General features: G+C 46.4%; 2 protein-coding genes across 5 annotated transcripts in view; one reads left to right on the top strand and one right to left on the bottom strand.

Moving 5' to 3' along the window:
- Mbp (myelin basic protein) overlaps positions 1-10,288 on the top strand; it is a 130,448-nt gene extending 120,160 nt beyond the window's left edge. For all 4 annotated transcript variants that reach the window (XM_004640196.2, XM_023700055.1, XM_004640194.2 and 1 more), the window contains one exon: positions 8,779-10,288. In XM_004640196.2, coding sequence (XP_004640253.2) covers positions 8,779-8,823 — 45 coding nt within the window. In that variant the 3' untranslated portion in view covers positions 8,824-10,288. The remainder of the gene's footprint in view (positions 1-8,778) is intronic.
- A 7,875-nt stretch (positions 10,289-18,163) lies between these two features.
- Znf236 (zinc finger protein 236) overlaps positions 18,164-22,432 on the bottom strand; it is a 141,633-nt gene continuing 137,364 nt past the window's right edge. Inside the window, exons 29-30 of the mRNA XM_023700080.1 lie at positions 21,920-22,096; positions 18,164-20,284 (exon numbers count right to left, since the gene is read on the bottom strand). Coding sequence (XP_023555848.1) covers positions 20,148-20,284; positions 21,920-22,096 — 314 coding nt within the window. The 3' untranslated portion in view covers positions 18,164-20,147. The remainder of the gene's footprint in view (positions 20,285-21,919; positions 22,097-22,432) is intronic.

Below are 22,432 nucleotides of genomic sequence, written 5' to 3'. Positions count from 1 at the left end.
CTCTCTCTCTCTCTCTCTCTCTCTCTCTCTCTCTCTCTCATATTTAGTACAGGGTCTATAGTGTCTCAGTACACAGATCAGACTCATAGTGATTCTCCTGTTTTCAGCCACCCAAATGCTGGGATTCCAGGTGTGCGCCATCACACCCAGTCTCAATTGCTGTTTCAGCACACCCTGGGGGGCAGGGCCGGCATGGCACACCGGGGATCGAACCCCAGTCCCTGCGCCTGCCTGAGCAGGCACTTTAATCTGCTGAGCTATCTGGCAACCCTTCGTTCCTCTCCTTGAGGCTTTCTCCAATAAGTTCTGAGAGAGAGAGCATCAGTGTCTTCAGCATTTCCCTGTCATGGTGGCTGGCTCCCTATCTGGTTGAGAGAATTATAACAAACAGACTTGTGAGCATGTGAAGCTTCTATTTTATCTTTATCATCTGTGTGAACTCTGACTGTCTAGGCCACAACATGGTTCCTCTGTCTGACTCCAAGGATGGGGCAGTCCAAATCTTGGGACGATGTCTCCTACCAACACCTTGGTCACTTCTGTACTTTTCTGCTCAGGTGGGGAAAGGTTCTATCCATCTTGAGAAGGCACAGACAAGCCCTAGCATATATTGATAGCCATCAGATTGAGGCAATTTAGTAAAATCTGTAAGCAAGTTTTCACATGGATAGCTCCTGTTTCCTGGTGACCCTGGGCCCAGGTGAACCCTTGCCTGCAGTAGCTTTGTGCACGGATCAAGCATTGTTTACAAACAGCATAGTGACTGGGGGAGTCATGGCACATAGAAATGCTGACCCTGTAATGTCTGTAATGTTGCCTTTCCCACGTGGGACACCTAATGGACCCGGGGCCTAGCACTTCAGGATAGCTAGCCCCTCAGCAAGCTCTTACTATTCCACCTTTGTATATATTTTAGCTTCTCAAGCAAACAAGACTGTTTTATTTGGAGAGTAATTTTGGGATTCTCAGAGGGCAATTCCAGGATGAGGGGCATAGCTAGGGCGCCTCATTTATGGGGCATCTATAGCCTGCTTTATTTCCCAATCTGTCTTTTGGTTTTCTCTGGCTTTTATTGTTTGAGTCCTCTGGTGTCCCCTGCAGTGTATAATGGCCACTTACTTGGGGCTCATACAGCATCTAGAAGTTGTAAAATGTTTTTTTGCTTTATCTTTTCCCCCAGTCATCAGAAGCCCCCCTTTTTTATATTTGGAGTCAGTACAGATGCTAGCCTTTTTGTCCTTCAGCAAAACAGCCTTTGTCAAGGCTGTTACTTCTGTCTTCTGGGCTGAGGTTCTGGTAGGCAGAGGCTGGGCCTCTACCACAGCGTTGAGTCACCACCATTGCATATCCGGTTGGTTGGACCCTTTTAGCATAACCACACAATCATGAGGGGGGTCTCCCCATTTGACTGGGAGCAAAGTGGCTCACTGTCAAGTGTTTATTATCTCTAGAGTTATGTGAGGATTTTCACTTAAGAGCCCCTGATACTAAGTCATCCTCAGATTTGACAACCAGTGGTGTCCCATCTGGTCCATTTAGCTTATAGCTGAGGGAGGTACTCAGATGGTCAGTTGTCCCAAAGTCACCTTGTGAGCCTCCTGCATCAAAAACATGGTGGCAGCAAGCACCAAGAAACATGGGGGGCCAACGAAGGTCTATTGAGTCTGACAAGCATGTCATTGGACATTTTTAAATTCATGGGCTTATGGGAAGGAAGATTTGGTTATATCTGACAGTCCTAAGTCTGGGCCCTGAATCAGAGCCTCTTCTGTTTGCTTACATCTTTCCTCCTGGTCATCTTTCCCAAGGAGCTTTGTTTCTCTCCCCTTTGGCATCTTACGGGAGAAGTCTCCACTTTTTGTTTCTGTTTTTGGCTTTGACCTGTGTCAAGCTCTTCTATGATTTCCTCTGCTGTGGCTGTGGCCTCATCATCTCACTGGCCTTCACTTGTCAGCACCTCAGTTTCCCTTTAGCCTTTTCATGAGCACATTTAGGTTCTGTCTGCTGCTGTCCCATCACTCTTTTTTTCTTCACAGCTGGAACTTTGTCACATGCCTTCCTTGTGGCAGATGATTTAGCCATGCAGTCTCCTCACCAAGGAGGCACACTTGCCTTGTAGATTTGTCTCCATGCCATGTTGGGTTGTCCCTAATATGGCCTACACTTGGTGTGTCTGTCGTGTGCCTGTCTATTGCGGTCACTCTCTGCCTCTTTGGCTTGTAGTTTCAGTTCTACCAGTGACCATAGAATCATTTGTTTGTGTTTATTTTTGTTTTTTGAGTTGTTTTGGCTTTAGCCTTCATGCATAGGGCTAGTTTTGTCTCTGCATGTTGCATGCATTGGCTCTCCTCTGGCATCTGTCTCCACAGGCACTTAGTCTCTTCTTGTGCTTGTTGCTTTTGGGCTTTTGTCTCCTCTGTCCATGCACAGAGAGCCTGGAGCTCATCCTTAGTTGTGTCATGTTGGGCTCCATTGTGTCTAGTCCTCAGCATGCAAAGGGATCTCTTTTTGATGTGTAGCCTGTTGTGTTTGGTTGCCTCCACCTATTAGGTCTTGGCTTAGATCTTTGAATCTGAATTTTGTGGTAGATCTTCCTAGATACTGTGATTTTGCTTGTCAACTGTGGCTTCTTTCCCTTTGTGCCAGTTCCTCTCATGTGTGCCACTGTACATGTGTTGCTGGTTCTATTTGCATTTCGGTTTGGGCATGTGCCTCTATCTTCTGTTTTATTCACTCTGTTTCTTTCATCTTGCCGATGAGATTATGCTGCCTTATGTTTAACATAATTTTGGAGCTTTCTTGGCCTCTTTGGTCATTCACCAAGTTTCTCTGTCTCATCATGTGGTCACTGGGGTATGTGCATGTGCTTTACCTTTGTCTGTATTTCAAAACAGAGTCATGTGGGTTCTATGTACCAGCACTCTGTGAGGGCTACTGAACTGGATGTCAGGTGGAGTTGCTGATCTCCATCTCTGGGAAGGCCCCTGCTGGGCAGAGGGGACAGCTTCCCTGGGAGCAGCTGGTAAAAGCCCCAAAAAAGCAGCAGGAACAGGAGCCAGGCCTGCAGGGAGGAGGAAGGCTCGCTGAAGTCATGGGTGGTGGGAGTCTTGAAGCTCAGGAAATGGGCCCTGTAGGCTATACAGATCCTGTATGCACACGGGCCCAGGGCTCATTAGCTGGGGCCTGTGAGCTCACTGAAACTGAGTTTCTTCATGGACAAAGTAGGAGTCATAAAAATCATGGGGAAAGTAGAAGACGGTGACAGGGCAATGCAGTGGGCATGGTTCCATCCAGAACAGGGCACTGTATGAGCCCACAGGGCATCTGGAGCTCTGCACCCCAGTTAAGAACACCTCAGCCCAGCTTTTATTCTGAGCCCAGACCCAAACTGCCTTCTGCCCAGCCAAGGAACTGATGTCCCATGACATTTTGGAATGGACATGGGCTGCCCTCTTAGGATGGGGCTCCCTGAGGTCCCAGAGCCTTTAGCTAGGGCCAAAGTCACACAGCTCTGAGAAGCTGGGGTCAGGGGAGCAGTGGGGTCAGGCCACCTTGTCCTAGGTTCCAGCCTCTCCTCACCTTCCACAGCCACCCTAAGGGCCTCAGGTCACCTGTACTGAGATCTTGTGCCAAGAGAGGGCCCCTTTGCCTGTCCATTTTACCCATATTTCAATTCTAGATTACTTCTTGTGTAGAGATCCTATCTAGCTTCTGTTCATTTGAGACTTTTCATGACTTGTGGAGGTGATAGGAATGTCCAGGCAAGGGTCTCCTGGGTTGCTGACACAGGAAAGTCACAGGCCCTGCACATAGAGTATATATGTAAACATCGTCGCAGATGCTCAGAGGCTAGAAGCATTGGGGAAAGGGACATCCTAAGGTGGTCTTGGTCTCCAGAGGAAGGGGACTCTGGAGGAGTCCAGGTGACCTTTGCTCCCAGTAAGATGGATGCAAGCTACCCAGGAGCAGCCCCACGAGGCACAGGGACTTGGCTTCCAGCTGGGTGTGCATGTGAGAACCAGGCAGAGGATCTCAACGATACTCTTGAACCACACACTACATGGCACCTGGGTACCCAGATGCTTGAGGCGGCAGCACAGACAGAAGGGACAATCTGGGGTAAGGCTTGCATTCTAGAAGGGTGAAGGGTGCAAAGTGAGCAAGATCAATTGGGTAGAAGAGGGTATGAGGAGTCTCCACCCACAGTGTGTTAGAGAGTGTCAACACAACCACACACGCTAGCCAGGGAGCACCCTGAGTAGCAGATGACACTTTGCCTAGACTTGAAGGACATGAGGACTCAGCCATGCAAGGTGGGAATAGTTCTAGGCAGGAGCCAAATGGGAGAAGGCTCAGAGGGCTCCAGGGAAGGAGTGGTGACAGGGAGGGGCGACTGTCCCGGGGAAGGCAAATCTTGGCACCAAGCAGTTCTAGGGGCCAAGTGACAGGTGTGGCTTGCAAGGTAATGTTGAAGTTCCAATCAGGTGTCTTCGGCAGAGAGGAGGGGAAATGATAATTGGATTTGGGATTCTCTGGGCTGGATGATAAAGGAGAGGCCTTGGGATTTGTACAGCTGCACTTTAAGGGGTTCGGCGGTTGATGCCCAGGGAGCTGGGTGAGGTAAACTGCCACCTCTCCCTGGAGACAGCACCTTAACCCAGGAGCTCTTTAGGGCTCTGAGGGAGAATTTTCTGTCTCTGCATCTGAGCTCAATATTGATGGCACTTGCTGTCACCAAATGAACATTGTCCAAATTGATGTCCTTACTTAACAGTCATTGTAATGGCCCAAGGTGCCATTTTTCCTTACTCCTAAACAGCCATGGGGAGGCGCTCCCCGCTGATATGCTGATGTGGAGCAGTCATTACCATAATCGCCTGCAGGCTCTGCAAAGTCAGCCTCTTCACCCACCTGAAGATACAGTAAAGAAGGCAGGCGCCGGCAAGTCAGAGCTTGTCAGTTACAGACAGTAAAGCATAAATCCGCAATGTCACAACACAGTCAGAAAAATTTGAATCTTGAAAGATGCCCTTTTTGTCTGTCACAGTGAGAGGTTAGCATTCCCACGGGAGTCTCTGCAGGCAGGGAAGGGTGGACTGCAAGGGCAGTGGGGTTGAACATGAGCATGTCCTTCTCCTCACAGCAGTCTCCCGGGCCTGGCTCCTGGTGCAGGAGGCACTGCTGCTCCTTCCTCCGTGTTCAGCTTGTCCACCACGAGGCTTCAAGTGGCAGCTGCTGTGTGTTCGGGAAGCCAGTGTCTGTGGCTTCAGGTGTCGGGTGTTACAGCTGATAAGAAAGGAACCCCCTGGCCTGCTCTGGGATGTCCACCAGGCTGGCAGGCAATGGAGTTTGACCCAAAGGGGTTCCACTGGATGTGGATTGCTCACACCCCCTGAGATGTATTTGCTAAAAAGCAGGTCCTATGCTCTTCCTTTGTCCCTGTGACACTGAGCTCTGAGGTGCTCTGGAGAAGGAGGTGCAGAGGGTTTGTCCATGAAATTACCACTGATGGGAACCCCAGTCCTCTTCCTCACGCTTCCTAATTGCTGATCCAAACATCAGGGTTTCACTGTTTATAGGCCAGCGATCTGGCGTGCAACACCAATGGTGTTGAATTTGGCCACCTGTTCTTTAGTTCTATGTGTCATGTGTGTACAGGCTGCTCCCTGCCCAGAAGTCAGGGTGTCTTGGTGGCACGTGTGTCTATGCCTCGGCCTGGTGCTGACAGGCATGTGGACCCCACACAGACGCTAGGCAGCATGGCCTTGCTTCTGTGGAAAATCAGTCAGGAAAAGCCTCAGATGTGCGCCACGAGTGAAAGGGAGCGCAGCTGCTGCCTTCATTATGTTAGGGAAAGTATAGGCAGGACTCACAATCCAGGTACACACTAAGACTATTCAGGGAAGAAAATAAAGGAGCCCAAATATTCAAGGGAGAGGACTTTCCTGATATAGCCTGCTTTGAGTGTGGATGAGACAGTGGCATGGTGTAAGACAGCAGTGTCACTGGGTGAACTCAGCACTGGCCAGATCACCACCTGTCCTGAACCACTGGGCACCCAACCCAACCTAGGTGCCCTAGGCCACCACACCTGTGCCTGAGAGCCCCAGACTGTCCTACTCTGTCCCATCTGCGTCACTAACCACTGCCCAGCTGCTTAGAGAGTGTTAGACCTGCTGAGAGGGAGCTATGGCTCCGGAGGCCTAGCCCATCCAGAGGCTCATCCTAGAAGATGTGGTCCTTGGTGAGTCCTTGGTGACATACGTAAGAATTGTCCACGGGTCTCTGGGAGGCTAGAGCTGGCCATGGCCATATTCCGGAGAACAGAACAGCTATGGTGAGCACCTTGCATTTTTATGTGCAGGTAACATGAGTGTGTGCAGCCCATGTTTTCTTAAATATGCTCAAGTTTTCCCCTAAAGTTCTTTCTGTAAGATTTGTAGAATTTTTAAATTTCTATATAGTTCAAGGGAAACTTTAGCAAATGTGACAAATTTTAATACTTACGGTTACAGTATTACATTTTAAATTAATTTTAAATTTAAATTTTAAATTAAATTTAAATTAATTTTAAATTTTAAATTAAATTTAAAATTTAAATTACTACTTCTTATGTAGTAAAATTTAATTTTACTACATAAGAAGCCCAAGTACAGAGGGGCCTCCTGTGGTCAAATGGCTGGAGGCAATGGCATGAGCAGGACTTGGAGGCAGGCAGGTGGTGACGGCAGGAACTCTGGGGCACTGGCACCGTAGTGTCACTTGGCCCACTGCTGCTTCCTGCTTCTCCCTGCGCTCCAAGAAAGGAGCAGCCAGGCATGGGCTCTGATTTGGCCTCCAGTATCGCATCAGGATTGGGGTTAACAGACCCATCAGGTCCTTCTGCCACTTAGGAACCATGTCTTATTCCCAAGTGCGGCAAGGGAACTTTCGCCTCCTAGAGTGTTCTGCACAGCTGTGGTGGCCCCTGGGAGGAGGTGTGGGCGCATGCTCTCTGTGAGCTCCGTCAGCTGCCCTCCCTCGGGCAGGGGGAGGAGGAGCGAACTTGGCCGCCTGAGCCCAGCCCTGCTTGTCTCCAGTGCTCACAAGCACAGGTCAAACGGTGCAAATAGGTGCAAAGCACAAAGAGAACAAGGGAGACAGAAGCAGCCACACTGCTACTTCCCCTCCTGGGTCTCTTCTACCTGCTGGTTGACTTTGGGCAAAGGACTCTGCCCCCCTGACCTTTGGACTCCTCAGCTATGAAGAGGCTAAGAGCTTGTATTTACAGGGTAGCAGTGAGTACAAAGGAGAAAACAGATAAGTGAGGCTTTGTTCCTAGTAGGTTCTCAGTGAACTGTGGGCACAATGACAGAAAGTGACATCATGTGTCCAGCACTGAGTTCCAAAAAGAAGCATTGAAGAGTCAAAGTTGTACCTACCTGTCTTACCTGTATGCCGCCCCAGCTCAGTTGGGCTTTGTTTTCTAAAGTGTTGTTTGCACAACAACGAAGTTCCCTCTAGAAGGGACAGATGCCAGCCTTTAGGATGTGAGGTAGAGCCTCAGGCAGAGTCCAGCTACCCTCTGGGGACAAGGCCCCTGTGCCTGAGTCTCTGGCCACTCACACCCCTGGGAAAGTGGCTTTCTTTTAGGAGGGGAAGGATTGCTAGACGAGCACTTGCTTGAAAGGCTGGACTTCCATATACAGTCTCAGGTGTGAAAACCACATTTCTTAGAGGACATAGTCAACACAAAGAGGCTCCTCTAGCACACCGAGTGTCCTCGGGGGAAGTCCAGGGTGCAAGGGCCCAAGCTTTAGCCTGCTACCTCCTCTGGAAGCGTCTCTGGCTTCAGTCTGCATCCCAAGTGACCCAGAGTGCACAGAAGTGAGTGGGCTAGCGGGGCCACAGTGCAGGACTGGACACTATGCACAGCACATTGCTGGTGCCCATTGCCTCCAGAGGGCTCCTGGTCCAAACAAAGTCTTTGATAGGTCAGTTTTTCACCCACAACCTGAGATAAGGAAGTCAAGGAGAAAGAGAATATAATTTGAATACAAACAAAGAAAGAAAAAAATAAATAAAACTCTAGCCAGAGCAGTATAGTTCCCCCAGGTCAGTCTGAATGGCAGTTGGTGCAACAAGCCATCTCAGCCTCTCCACGAGGCCCACAGCCATCTTCACTCCCACCGCTGTCCACACGGGCTCCTACTCAATCTGGTTACCCACTCTTCTTTTTCATTTCAAATTGTGTTAGTGCAAACTCCACACCAGAGCACAGCCTTCAGACACTTACAGTCCCTGTGCAGCCATCCCTCTGTGTGGTGGACTTGTCTCTGCTTGTGTGTAGGAGACAAGCAAGAGGAGGTTGTGCCAGGACAGCCCTGGCCCTGCCGGGTTCTTTTCTGGTGTACATGACACTAAATCTCTGCAAAGGTGCCATCGTTCCTATCTCGGTTACCTTGGGCTTTTTAGCTGGAGAAATAAAGTGCTCCATCAAAGGGCAGCAGCCCAGGTAGCTCTTGCCCACAGAAATTCAGTCACAGTGGGCACCACCAGCCAGCTATGTCCTGGGATTCTGACTCATGTGCCTTTACTGTGCAGTTCTGCAATCCCAACGAGCACTTGCTAAAGGAGAGTGTGGAGGTGGAAAGAAAACATCACTTTATGTGGTGCAGGATGCAGGTGGGAGTCCCAAGTGACTCGCTGTCAGGTGACCACAGACAGGGCACGCTGGTGGGCAGTGACACCCAGTGGGGACAGCAGCTCCCACCTAACTGTGTCTCTCCCTTTTCCTAGGGAGGAAGAGACAGCCGCTCTGGATCTCCCATGGCAAGACGCTGAACCTCTGCCTGTTCCTTACCGAGTTTTGTCCTCAGCTTCTTAACCTAATTGCCTTAAACTTTAATTCCACTTGTATCGATTAGCTAGCTAGCGCAGATCACCTGTCACCTAATCCTGCCGAGTTGTGTGCACAGTGGGCCAGGCACATAGCAACCTACGGCAATTTCCAGCCAACCGTTAAATAGAGAAGATGAAGACAAACCTGGTGAAAACTGCCATCTCCGATGAGGACGGAGTTCCCTGGCCGGCCCCGCCCTCTCCGTGCCCAGTGCACCGCAGTCAGTTCTCCACAGGCCCCAGGGCACCGACCCCCTCCCAGCTCACCTCCGTCCATCCTCAGACTTGGTTTTCACCCTTGCGGGGCACCCCGAGCTTTTGCCGATACTGCCATTGAGGCACCCCAGCGTGGAACCAGAGAACGCGGGCGTGGGGCGACTGTTATGATCCAGGCTTCCTTTGTTTTCTTTTCCCGCCATTCTCACCTCCTAGAGTACATTTTATTTTTCCTAACAGGATTAGACAGTCAAGGAGTGGCTTCGACATGAAGGAATTTTCGGTATGTGGATGTGGGCAGGGCAGCTGTGAGAGTCCAGTGTGGGGCAGCACAGAGGGGGCTCCAGGCCGGCTACCCCACACTCCACCAGCTGAATTGGAGTGTGGCAGAGGGAGGGAAAGGAGGCAAATGGGCTGGGCGATGGCCCCAGTGGGAAACGCGGACTGTGGGCAATTAAGATGCTGAAGATGTAGCAGGTGTGGCCTCCGGATGGCACTGTCGCTCTGCACAGTGGCCACCAGAACAGCCACCATCAAGAATCCCGTTTCCCCACCAAAGCCCAGGCGGAGAGTCCAGGGAGATGGTGCATCTCAGAGTGGGACTGCAGGAGTTCTCTGGGTGTCCTCACAGTGTCATCTGGTCACTTCTTGATGTTGGGTGTGACCATCTGTAGCTCACAATGGCAGTGTTTATTGGCACACACTAACAAGCAATGACAAGATAACTTCCTGTCCTACAAAGGACCCCCTTAGTGGATGACCTTGGAGTGCTCCTCCTTGAGTCACTAATGAAGACACGGGGCTGCAGGAAGCCTCTGAATGGAACCTCTGCTGACTTCTGCTGACCCGTGTCTCCCGCTAACCCATTGACCCCGCCCTTTGATTTAGCATCCTGAGACTCTCATCCTGGCACTGTTCTCCCTTAGAACAAAGAAACAGAGTAAATAGTCTATGTAATGCCAGAATGCATCTTTTTAATCCCGTTCTAATTCCAAATGTTTAGTGTGGGTTTAAAGTAATACCTATTAATATATTAGAAGAAGGGAACAAAATTCTGGAAATAAACCCTCCAAATTTTCAAATGAGCACTCACCCTCTCTGCACTGAGGTCGGCTGAGTGAATCCACCCATGGCTACGTCCAGGCAGCAGGGGCTGCAAAATGGCCACGGGCCCATGTACTGTTCTTGAATATTGAAATGAAGTAATAAACTTGCAATACTCTCTGCCTGGGTATCTTTGTGTTTTGTTTGTCAAATGTGAACACAGGGCAGGTGCTGGCTCTGTCTCAGGAATCAATGTCAGTGTGTGTCCTACAGGCACAAACCCAGAGCTCAGGAGGGCAGGGCGCTCTCACCAGAGGGCTCTGCATCAATGCACAAGTGAAATGAGGTGGCGGTCAAGCACTGACCTGCGGTTCAGAAGGAAAAGATGTCTCTATTAGCCTGAAGACAGGCTTTCTCCCACACAGGCGCTCGTGAACACTAAGCAGGTGCTTTACCCCGAGCTACGCTGCAGCTCCAAAGACAAGCCTTCACGTCTTTACATCTTACTTTGCCAGTGTGAACACTCTGGTTAATGTGAACTAAGGAACCATGAAAAACTTACTCTTTGTCACATACCTTTTCTCTGGGAGAGACAATAACAACACAAAGTCCATTTTTAATTTTGCTTACAATTGCCTTGGATTACAGGACTCTTTTCTTCATACAGATAAACTAAAAGTATTTTCATTCCATATTGTTTTTCTTATTTTTTCCGTATTTAGGGCAGGGTCTACAGGATGTTCAGGGTCTCACTACATAGATCTGGCTCACAGTGATCCTCCTGTTTACAGACTTCCCAGTGCTGGGATTACAGGTGCGCGCCACCACGCCCGGTCTCTATAGTGTTTTTAACAGAGCTATTGGTTCTATTCTCAGTTTCTGGGAAACTCCTTATTGGTGAGCCCTGCTCTAGAACTGCTTGGCACTGCAGAAACCGCCTTTCTGGCCTTAAAGCAAGCAGCTTTATCTTCCTAGAGTTCTGAGGTCAAACATCCAAGTCTCAGTGCTGGCAAAGCCCCCCTCCATGCATCTGGCATCTTCTCACCATGTCCTCACATGACCGAACGGTCACTGGTGTCTCTTCCTCACATAATGCAGGCTTACGGGATGAGGGCGCTAAACCATGACCATGCTTAACCTTAACGATCTTCCTAATGCTCCAACTCTAAGTACAGTAACTTTGGGAGTTACGACAGGTGAATTTGGGGGACACAATTGGTTGCACGCATGTAGGATTTCTCCCCCTCCGTGCTACCTTCCTTCTTGTACTTTTTGGGAAGACTGAATAAAAACTTTATTAGAGAAAATGAATGGATCTAACATTTCTAAGCACATTTGTGACAATAGGTCATGCAGGACTCACTGATAAGTTTCTGTATTACAGTAGCATAAACCTTGTACTTTCCAAAGGATAAAATGTCCTTTAAAAATAGGGTAAGAGGTTTGAAGAGAGGTGTAAGATGCAGTAGGTATATCTTTTCTATTTAAAATAAAATAGTAAAAATAAAAAAAAATAGTAGTAGGTTGATATTGTAAGAACACATTTGGTGGGCCAAGAAATCCAACTAAATAAATATGCAGAGGATGCTTGTGGCAGCGCCAGGTGCCTCCCTGTCAGCCAAGAAGGCAGATAGAGAGAAGCTACAGGAATTGTGCAGTTAGAGCTGTGGGCCACCTGTGTGAACCAAGATCAACACAGAGAAATAGGCATTGCAAATAGATGCAGACAGGGGGGTGTACACACACATACATACACATACACATGCACACACACACACACATACACACACATATTCCCAGCTCGGCTTGCTTGCTAGGTGGAAGTGCATACACATACCATTGTGCCCTTTGTTTCTAAATGTCTATCTCCACTAGAGAGACGCAGGGCCGCTTGGACAAAGATCAGATCCTGAGGGTGGGAAAAACAATTTACAGTGCCAGAAAATAAGGAAAAAGGGTTCAAGGAATCACAAGACCATATTAAAAGGACTGAAAATACACTAAAGCAACTTCTACTGGCCAAATCTGAGTCTGACCACCAAAGTAAATATTCTAATAGGCTGTAACCAGTTGGGTAACATAGGGGCCATGACCCTAAGCCAATATTAATAGAATAAACCACTGAGGGATAGATTTCTCTTAAAGGAAGAATGCAAACTAGTACATGCAGGAATGGGCTGGCCAAATAGCTCAGCAGACTCAAGTGCCTGCTCAGGCAGACACAGGGGCTGGGATTTGATCCCTGGCCTGCCTTGCTGGCTCCGCCCCCAGGGCACACTGAGACAATGATTGAGACTAACCATAGTGGCGTGCACCTGTAATCCCAGCGCTTGGGAGGCTGAAAGCAGGAGGATCACTACCAGTCTGATCTGTATAGTGAGACCCTGTAGACCCTACGTTAAATACAAAAAAAAAAAAAAAAAAGGAGCGATACAACTAGAGAATCGCTGACAGCCCTTGAAGCACTGAATAAAGATGACAGGCTGTAACACTGGAGGTCAGAATGGAACGAGTTGCACAACTGCATGCTTCCCAAAGCGTCCCATGAAGTACTGTTTGGTTACACATGAGGAAGTGGCTGCAGGGAAGAAATCTGGCACTGCTTAAACCACGGGATTAACATTAGCAATGTTACCACTGGGGCAGACACCCTCCTGTCACCTTGGTGAGACTGGAGTACAGAACTGGTTCTGTTCAAAGGGGCCTGTCCTAACCACCTGTTCAGTGCCTGGCCACAGCCTTTCACAGCAACAAGGCACAGAGAGCCAAGAGGCAAGGGAAGCTGATCCAGTGTGATCCAAGGGACAGGACAGCCAGGTGCAGGGCAGGCTCCGGCAGTGTAACTGTGCCATGTAGACATTACTGCTCAGACATGGAGTAACACTTGAATGGGGTCTGAGGTGACAAGGACAGTCATCTTTTAGTATCCATGTGGCACTGGCTCCACAGCTCCAAAGACCCTAAACCCACAGATGCTCAATTCCCTTACAAAAATGGGTATCCTACTTGCCTGTGCCCTATGTACAGCCCCCTGTACATCTTAGGTCACCTCTCAATTACTTATGACATCCAAGACACTGTGGATGCTATGTGAACAGTTGATGCTCTATGCTTCAGAGAAAAGTCTCCAGATGTTTAGCACAGATGCACTGAACATTTTTTCTTGAATATTTTCAATCCAGGCTGGTCAAATCTAAGGATGTGGAGCCCATAGATACATACCTGTGACTACATACAGAAAGTCATTGTATTATTCTTTCAACTTTTCTATAACTTTAAGCCTGTTTCAGAAATATAGCTGGGAATGATGGCACATTCCTTCTTGTAATCCTTAAACTCTGGGAGGCAAAAAAAGATAATCAAGACTATAAGGGCCAGCCAGCATGGGCAACTCTATGACTTAGTGAGAGCCTGTCTCAAGAATAATAATAATGACAATAACAACAACTTTGGCTGGGAGTATAACGCAGTGTAAAAGTCCTGAATTTAATACCTGGTATTGCCCAAAAATTAGGCAAATACTTTTTAAAAGGTTGTATAGTGAATGAAGATTTTGGATTACTGAGCGTAAGGAAGGTAACCAAAAGGAACTTAGAACTAGACGTAGCAGTCCATACCCAGAGAAAACTGCTAATGCTGGCTACAAAAACATCACAAGAGCTGTTGTAGGTTAAAGGAGAAGAACCCCATCCCAGCAGAGATTGGTTACTAGAAGCAGCAAGGCTTGCCCTGTCATGTTACCACGCTGTAGCATAAAGCCATCTCTCTTGGATGTCCAGTATAAAAAAACAGGGAAATGTGTTTTTTGGTAGAAAGGAGCATGTGTGCTAGCATGCTTTCCTTAGGGACTAGGATTTAATGAAGCTTCTAGTCAACTGTCAGAGCTCTCAGTGACAGCCAGGACACTACAGACGGGATGCAATCAATTTCTGCTCACATTGTGAGCTGAGCCAAGGATGTCTCCAAGCCCTGTAGTGAACTGGTCACTCTGGCCAATCAGCCTAAGCAGCTACAATTGCTCTTCTCCAACTGCAAGAAGCTGTTTTCTCTGGATGCTGGCAGAAAACATGGCAAAGAGATTCACCATCCTTAGTAAGATTAGGAGCCAGAGCATGAACATTTTTGTTAAAGCCTGACCCTAATTTCCAAGGGACAACACAAAGGGGGCCTGGAGGGACCTGCACACCATCATGTTGCAGCATAGAAAGTGGGGTGTGAGGACCCCAGATCTTCCCTTTACTGGAGTTTGGACAGCAAGCCTAACAGTTTTGCCTTAAAGTGAGACACTGTCTCGCTCCTTTTGATCAGGAAACAAGTGTCCCTGTGTCCCCTCTGTCCTCCGAGGCAGTGCCCCCATGGGAGAGTGCATTTGGAACCATGTGGAAGGGGCGAGGCCAGGGAGCTGCCTCCTAACCTCATAGCCCTTTCACTGAGCAGGGAAGGAAGAGACAAGCAATGTGCTGATTCCACAGAGAAGCAACAGCCCAGCTACAGACCAGGCAGCACCCCAGGCCAGGCCATCCCTTCACATCATCATGTCGGGGTGGGGACATAGGGGCTCTGTGTACTCCAAGTCTTTGGTTGGGTTTTAACAAGAACACTTGATACTTTCTAACAGTAGAGAGCTCTGGACTGAAAAACCAATCCAAGCTCAGCTTGAAAAACTATTCTAAACAGGACAACCCACTGTAGTGGAAACTATTTTTTACAATCTGTCAAGCAAAATAAGCACGTTTCCCTTACCTACATTTCAGAAGCTTTAGAGCAAGAAACTTTCTAGGAGCATGCCACAAGGACGCAGGTGGAGACCACTTTAGCACCTCCATCCCTACCTGTGACAGGAAGGTGGTCTGAAACACAGGTGTCTTGTTACCTGAACAGGAGAATGGTCATAAACTAAAATCCCTACATCAGTCTGGAAATGTGATATGTAGTAAGATACATTCATATATATATATATATATATATATATATATTTCAAGAGCTATAGGTCATAAGCTCTCTCTATTGGTACTTCTGATAAAGTCCACCATCCTATGCACATCATAAGCAGGCAGAATGACAGCAGGCCTGGTTTTCCCAAGACACCCTTCAGTGCCCTTCAGACAACACAGAAGGCCAAGGCTTCCGGGACAAAGGCAGATACATGGCTTGGCCCGCTGCAGCCTGGGTCCGACTTCTGCAGACTCGGCCCTGGCAGGCAACACCCACCCCTAGCAGACGCAGTAGCCAGAGAACAAAATACTGCCAGTGGTCATCACTCACCCCAAGTCCCAATAATATACAAGAGTTTTAAAATAATAGAAAAACTATTTTTATTATTTTTAAAAGCCAGCACAGTGGCTTCTGGCATAGCTATCCACTTCTAATACAAAATTGGATTAAATAAGTATCATCCAATGTATAAATAGACCATGAGACAATTCTGAAGATAAAAAGAGGACTCTTGTAAATTAAAAAATTAACTTTACATTTTCTTCAGCAGTGACTCAAGTACATTCACTATGGCATTTTAGAACTTGTCAAATATACAAATCTTGATTCAATACAAAAGTCTTCGTGCTGCAGTGTTACATATAGAAAAAGATTAAATAGTAAGATCTTTTATGATTACTATTGCTCCTGACATTTGTCTTAATGAATGGTTTGTTAGTGCTTTAAGTATTTATTAGCCATCCACACAAGAAACTACCACGTTGTCTCTGTGTAGGTGGAAAGTACAACTCAGAATGAACGTGAATGCTCGTCTGTGCACCAGTGGTGGTGGGGGGCAGAGGGGGGTATAAATTCAGAGAGGCTGAGCAATGATGGGTATGACCCAAGGCTCATGGGCCTTACAAAGACATAGAACATGTCATTGTCAAGGATGCCCTGGGCTTCTGGCCTTCCAAGAGTTCTCTTGCTTCAATTTTTAGATAATAAATAATATGCAACCAGATTTCAAAATGACACTTTTCATTAGAGTAAGGTAAAGATACAGGGGCCCCAAATGGATAGAAGACACTACATTGGATTATGTATTTAGGCTCTTTTAAAATTTCATTCTAAAATTCCCAAACACCTATATCACATTAATACTAACTGTGTAAAAAGAGAACTCTAGGTTCAGAGGTATGGTTGCATAATTCTCTGACAACTGCAGGATGCAACACACTTTGGAAAAGAAAACATCAATGATCAACTCTGGGATTAATTCTTTTGGTGGGGGGAGGGCACAGTACAGACCATGAAATAAGTTTGAGGAAAAGCAGAGTTAAAGAAGCACAAATGAGATATCCTTAGAAACATGAACCAACACACAGTTCCATTTGTCTTGTGTGCTTCCTTATAAAATGCTAGGTAAGTCTCTGCGATGGTCCTTTAATCTTAAAAGGTGAACTGTAAGGAGCTATGAAAGAGCTCCCTCACACAGGAGAACAGAAATCTACTTTTTAACATCTGCACTTGTGCTGACACACACGATGCACACAGAGATGCACAAGAGAGTTCAGTTCAGAACACCAGCCAGGCGCTGTCTTCTTTCCTTGCAGTATGGGGACAGAGTTGAGGGCCTGGGCACCAAGATCCACCCAGCCCTTGTTTTGAGACAGGGACTCACGGAGGACTGAGTTGCCAGGCTGAGCTCAAATGTGCAGTCCCACAGCCTCTGTCTCCCAGAGTATGAGTGGGGGTCACAGGCATGTGTCTCCACAGCAAACGGTAATGTTAAAACTGAGCATTTCTTTAGAAATGACAAAGAGCACAGAAGGACGTACTAGAGGCACACTCCCTAACAAGTGCTGCACGCTGTGGGAAGAGCTGGCTAGCACAGCCGCACAGGCCCGCAGCAGCGATGTGGCAGAAACATGCAGACTGGTTTCTGACGAGCAGCCCAGCGGCTGCAGGTAGCACTCATCACCCAAGGTTCTCTTTACACAGGTCTCAGCACCTCTGGTATAGGGAGGGGCTCAGGCAGAGCGCACTGGGCCTGGGGAAGCATTTGAGTTTATCTCTTTGAAGCATGTTCAATTTCTTTCTCTCTTCTCTCTCCTTCCTTCCTTCCTTCCTTCCTTCCTTCCTTCCTTCCTTCCTTCCTTCCTTCCTTCCTTCCTTCCCTCCACCTTACTATATAGTCTGGGCCTGAGCTCACTAGGCAGTCTCACTAGGCAGTCCAGACTGGCCTTGAATCCATACAGTCCCCCTGCTTCAGCCTCACAAGCGCTGGGATTATAGGCATTTGCTACCATGCCTGGCCACACATTTCATTTTAATCTAATGTCATTAAACCAATTTTGCCCCCATTGGATGTCTCCTGCTATGTCATCTTCAGTTTGACATTCAGTATCTTTGGAAAGATAATTGATGTCTTCAGTCCATTAAGTACTGAACAGCTCCTTTACTGTGAACTTGGGTTAAAGACAGTTATGAACTTTCTAACAGAAACCAAACCCTCATTGTGGCAGTTGCTAAGGACAACCGATAACAAGGGTAGCACTTGTAGAGGATCATTCAGAAGCCACCCTTGAAGTTTAGTGAAGTCCTCTCAGACACACATTGCAGGGTAAATTTTCCTTGTCTAGTATTCATAGACGCAAAGGAAAATGTCCTTAAAATTCTTCTCTGTTAAAAAGACCTCAATTTGAAAATACTTCACATAACAAAATATCTTAAATATTTTTAAAGGAAAAACCCCACCACATTTCTAGCATCAGTTTATATGTAGTTATGCCAAAGCAGAGATGTCATGGTGAGGCAGTCCTGAAAACACAGCTCTCTCCCCTCAAACCCTGGTTCTGCATGAGCCTAGAAACAACTTTTCAATCAACTAGTTAAGTACAAAGACCAACCTTGTAAACCACAAATATTCAAGTGAAATGATATTGTTTCAAACACCTTATATTTCCAAGGAATATTCTGCAAAGAAGCAGTTTTTATGATTAGGAAGTAAATTCAGTAATTCACAAATGTCTTGTATTTGCCTGCTAATAAACTGAGAAGAGACACAAAATGAATTAGTGATAGTTTTTTGTTTTTTTTTTTTTTCTTTAAGCAAAATAAAAGTAGGCTTCAGGTTCACCTGTTAAGGCCTTACTTAAGCAACAATTAACCAGTACAGTAACTAAACTATGCTCTCTATACAATTAAGAATTTAACACCCCATTTTAGAGATGTCCTGAGATGACATTTAATGCTAAAAGCAAAATAAATAACCCAGCAAGAATAGAAATTTAAAATTCCAATAATTCCAACTTTGGGGATATTTGTTCACTAAAATTAACATTTCTAAAATATTTCAATACAAAACTATAAAAGAAAAAGTGCATTAAAAGCAGAGCCTTTAAAACTCTTGCACAATTACAATTATTCTGAAAACACTACCACAGCCAGGTGAACACACTGACATTCAGGCAGTGTCAAGATTTGTAAGTCCAATATCACAAGATGTCAAATAAGGCTTTTTTTTTCTTAAAAAAATATACAATACACAAAGTAGTTTGGAAAAGGAAGGTAATATTTCTGATTTAAATATCCTCACATAACAAAAGGCTCATGTCACTGTCCATGTTACTTATATACAAATGCCAAAAGACAACAACAACAAAATCAAAAGATGCCCTTCCAAAATAACAGTGAAATGTCTCTTGCTTTAGGAACTGGAAATGAGCTTCTCTTTTAATATACAAAGTCCATACAATATTTATAATAAAACTACTCTCTTCTAAGACCAAGGAGGCAAAGAGAGAAAATAAAGGCAATTATTTTTCAGGAAAAAAAATAAAACCCAGCTCTATGTTACAGTGAAAAAGATATCCATTTATTAATAAAATGAACACAATACCGATCTGAAGTGCTCATTGGTGAGCGAGCCTCGGATGCGTTCTCTGCGATGGGGACTAGTGCTTCTATTTACAAAATATACTGTTCAGCCACACAGAGGCCCATATATTTGTCTATGTACATTTGTATTTATATATAGAACATATAAATAATTTCAAAGGAAAATTAACATGAAGTAGAGAACCTTCCATCTTTGGAATGCTGCAGGAACAACGTGTGCACTCTGCCCCAGCACAGGTGGGATTTGGTTTGGGACGCATCTAATGTGGCACCAATGATGACACTAAAGAATTCCCTGAAATAAAAAACACATCTCTTTATGCATGAAGAGGAAACTGTGGGTTTTTACAGGCTCTTAACCTTAAAATACAAGTAAACGTGTTTACTGAGGTGGACGGGGACAGCATCTGTTCCTCGGAGACAGCTCTGCCATTTGCTCCTTGCAGTGGCATATGGCTTGTGCTTCTGCAGTGACCTGACCCCTGTGACAGGGCAGACTCATGCAGCAAGTGTGTCACCATCCTGTGCAGACAGCTGCTCCACACCTGGGGGACGTGCTTCCTTGAGCCCCCTGCTGGCACCCCAGATCCTGCATTCTCACAAGGGATTCGATTTCTGACGGAGAGAGAGTTGGTCCAGCCATCTCTCTAGATATTAGTTATATTAACTTAGGGTAGGCTAAAAAGAGTCAATTGCTACTAGGTTTGAAAATGCACGAGTAAAAAATGGAAAAACTTCCCTGTGTGTCAGGACATTTTTTGTGAACTTCATGCACCTATCTTATGTTTGTTTTGTAAGCAATGCTTCTTATAACAAAAAGCATGAGGGAAAACCTTACATACTTTGTTCATGTTAACTTTTGTCTTTGCTAACACAAAGAAATCACACTACAATAATAGTAAGATCCAGTTAATTTCCTTTTAACTAGATACACTGGCCATGGAAAAGATGAAACTGAATATTGTAGTACCTGAGTTCAGTGATTTGTAGACAAATGAGAACAACGCAGTTACATTTTTCCCAGTACTTTTTTCCTATAAGTCTCTGAAAGACAATGATTCCTTAGATAATTATATAGCTAAAAAACTATTGTGGTACATTTTTAACACTTGAAGCTTTAAAATAGAAATTGTGAGTGCTCTGTTCATCGCCAACGTTGCTCCACAGCACCTGTGGGTGCCCTTGCTGCCTCAGAACACATTGGTGAGGGTCTGCCACTCGCCCGTGGCCTCCTGCACCACCTCCTCCAGGTGCAGTGTCCGCAGCTCCTCTCCATCCTGCTCCTGGGGAACAGTGGCCGCTTGCAAGGTGGCTGCTTGTAAGGAACCTGCAAGGTAGCAAAGAGAGAACAGACTTCAGACCTTCAGTTACAGTATAGGATTACATTCACATTTCTTGCCTCAGGCAGTACAGACAAGAAACTTCTGACTTGATCTGCTTTCCATACCAGTGGGACACAAATAGCCATTTCTGTCAATAAGTCACTGCGATGTGTGGAAAAGCAGAATGTCCAACAGAGGCACCCAAGCCCACACAGCTACATAAATATGGCATCAATGATGAGCAACAACACCTATGTTTTTTGGTTTTTTTTTTTTTTTTTTTTTAATAGAAAGGAGAACAGGAAGCTAACGGTCTGTCAGAGTCTTCTGTGATAGTGAAAGCCTTCTGCAGCCTTGGTGCCCTAAGTGCACCACCACTGCCCTACAGTATGCATGATGGAGAGAAAAATGACCCTCCTTTCCTTTCTCAAATATTCCCACAATATAAAGAGCTCTATCCCTCAAGATGTGAGCCCACTGGACATATAAAGGCCTCACGTCATTCACAGAGCACACCATCTCAACTAAATAAAATTGAAACATACACTTGTAAAACTCACTAACACAACAGGAGCTCTACTGCGATGAAATACTTCACATTCCTCCTTTGTATGGCTCTTGTTATTAGTGTAGCCTGGTCTAAGCCACTTATTATCACTCCTTTAATAAAGATACTATGACTAGAGACAAACAGAGGCACACAGGAGAGACACAGCAAGTCATACTTGACATCCCTGCTTCAGTGACATCAATGTCAGTGGATCACCAAGAGGAACAGAAGTCTATGTGTGGCTTTGCTGAAGAGACAGAATGCAGGCTGGATATTTGTCCAGAGTCTATGGATCCCCTACACTATGCAGACGGCAGACTGGCTCTGCATCCTGTAGACCCTCCCTGTTGCTGTGCAGATGCCAGGCCACTTCTGATCATTTCAGATCCCACCTGCTTCCATGCAGGCATCAGGCTGGCCCTGACCCTTGGGCACTAAAACAGTCCATGACCTATACGCCCTGCCAGGAAAAGGCCTCCAGGATGGGTGAAGATAGATGTGGAGATGATATCTGGGTGCTTGGGCACTGACTGTTCACAGCAGAAAGCTCTAGAGAGAAACAGCTACTCAGGAAGCTCCATGTGTTGAGGTTCTGAGTGGCCACCAGTCCTGACTCCTGATATATTCCTGTCATCCTGTCAAAATAAAGCACAAACTTAATCTCCTCAAATTCTGTTTGTGCACATAGTGTGAGGGGCACAGTTGTACCTCAAAGACAAGGACGTGTTTTGAAATGCACTAAGTCGTTCTGTCATTGAAGGATTAGGGCCAGTGTGCTTACATAGGCTAAGATGGCTCCACACACCAGATGATATAACCTGATGGGACCACTGTCACACATCTTGCCCATTACTGACTGAAATGCCATTAGGTGTGCAGGTCTGTACTTACACTAATGCAGTAAAAACATGGGCTTGCAGGCCTGCTCTGCCCATTCCTGACTTGACCACTCAGGGCTTCTGCACACCAGGCTTCCTTCTTCCCATGAACTGAGGCTGTACCACATACAACATGTGCCTGCCATTTAAACTGAAGGGAACAACACATAGATGGTGAGTGTCCTGGGCCATCTAAGAGTGTGACCGCTCACCCACAAAGCTGTGTGCCCGCTTCATGTGCAGCTTCATGTTGCTCTTCTGCGTGAAGCCCATGACACAGTAGTCGCACTTGTAGGGCCTCTCCCCAGTGTGCTTCTTCATGTGCACCTGCAATGCGCTCTTCTGGTTAAAGGCCTTCTCACAGAGTGTGCAATGGAATGGCCTCTCCCCTGTGCAAGAAAAGCAATACATCAGATTCACTAATAAGCTCATGTTTGACAGCACATGTAAAGAAAGAGTGGCAAAGTAACTCAATATGAACCACTGAGTTTAACCCCCAATATTACCCAAAAACAAAACAGGAGAGAAGGAAACACAAAGATCATGCTTTGAAAATAATAGATGCTAATGCCAGGCATGGTGGCTCACGCCTGTAATCCGAGAACTCAGGAGGCTGAGACAGGAGGATTAAGACCAGCCTCGGCTATAATGTGAGTTCCAGGACAGCCTGAAATGCATAGTGAGACCCTGTCTCACACACACACACACACACACACACACACACA

Source organism: Octodon degus, unplaced genomic scaffold (genome assembly GCF_000260255.1).
Source record: "Octodon degus isolate 3935 unplaced genomic scaffold, OctDeg1.0 scaffold00120, whole genome shotgun sequence".
NCBI classification, from domain to species: domain Eukaryota; kingdom Metazoa; phylum Chordata; class Mammalia; order Rodentia; family Octodontidae; genus Octodon; species Octodon degus.
Note: the sequence above shows the minus strand (reverse complement) of the source record. Positions and strands in the feature narration are given on the sequence as shown.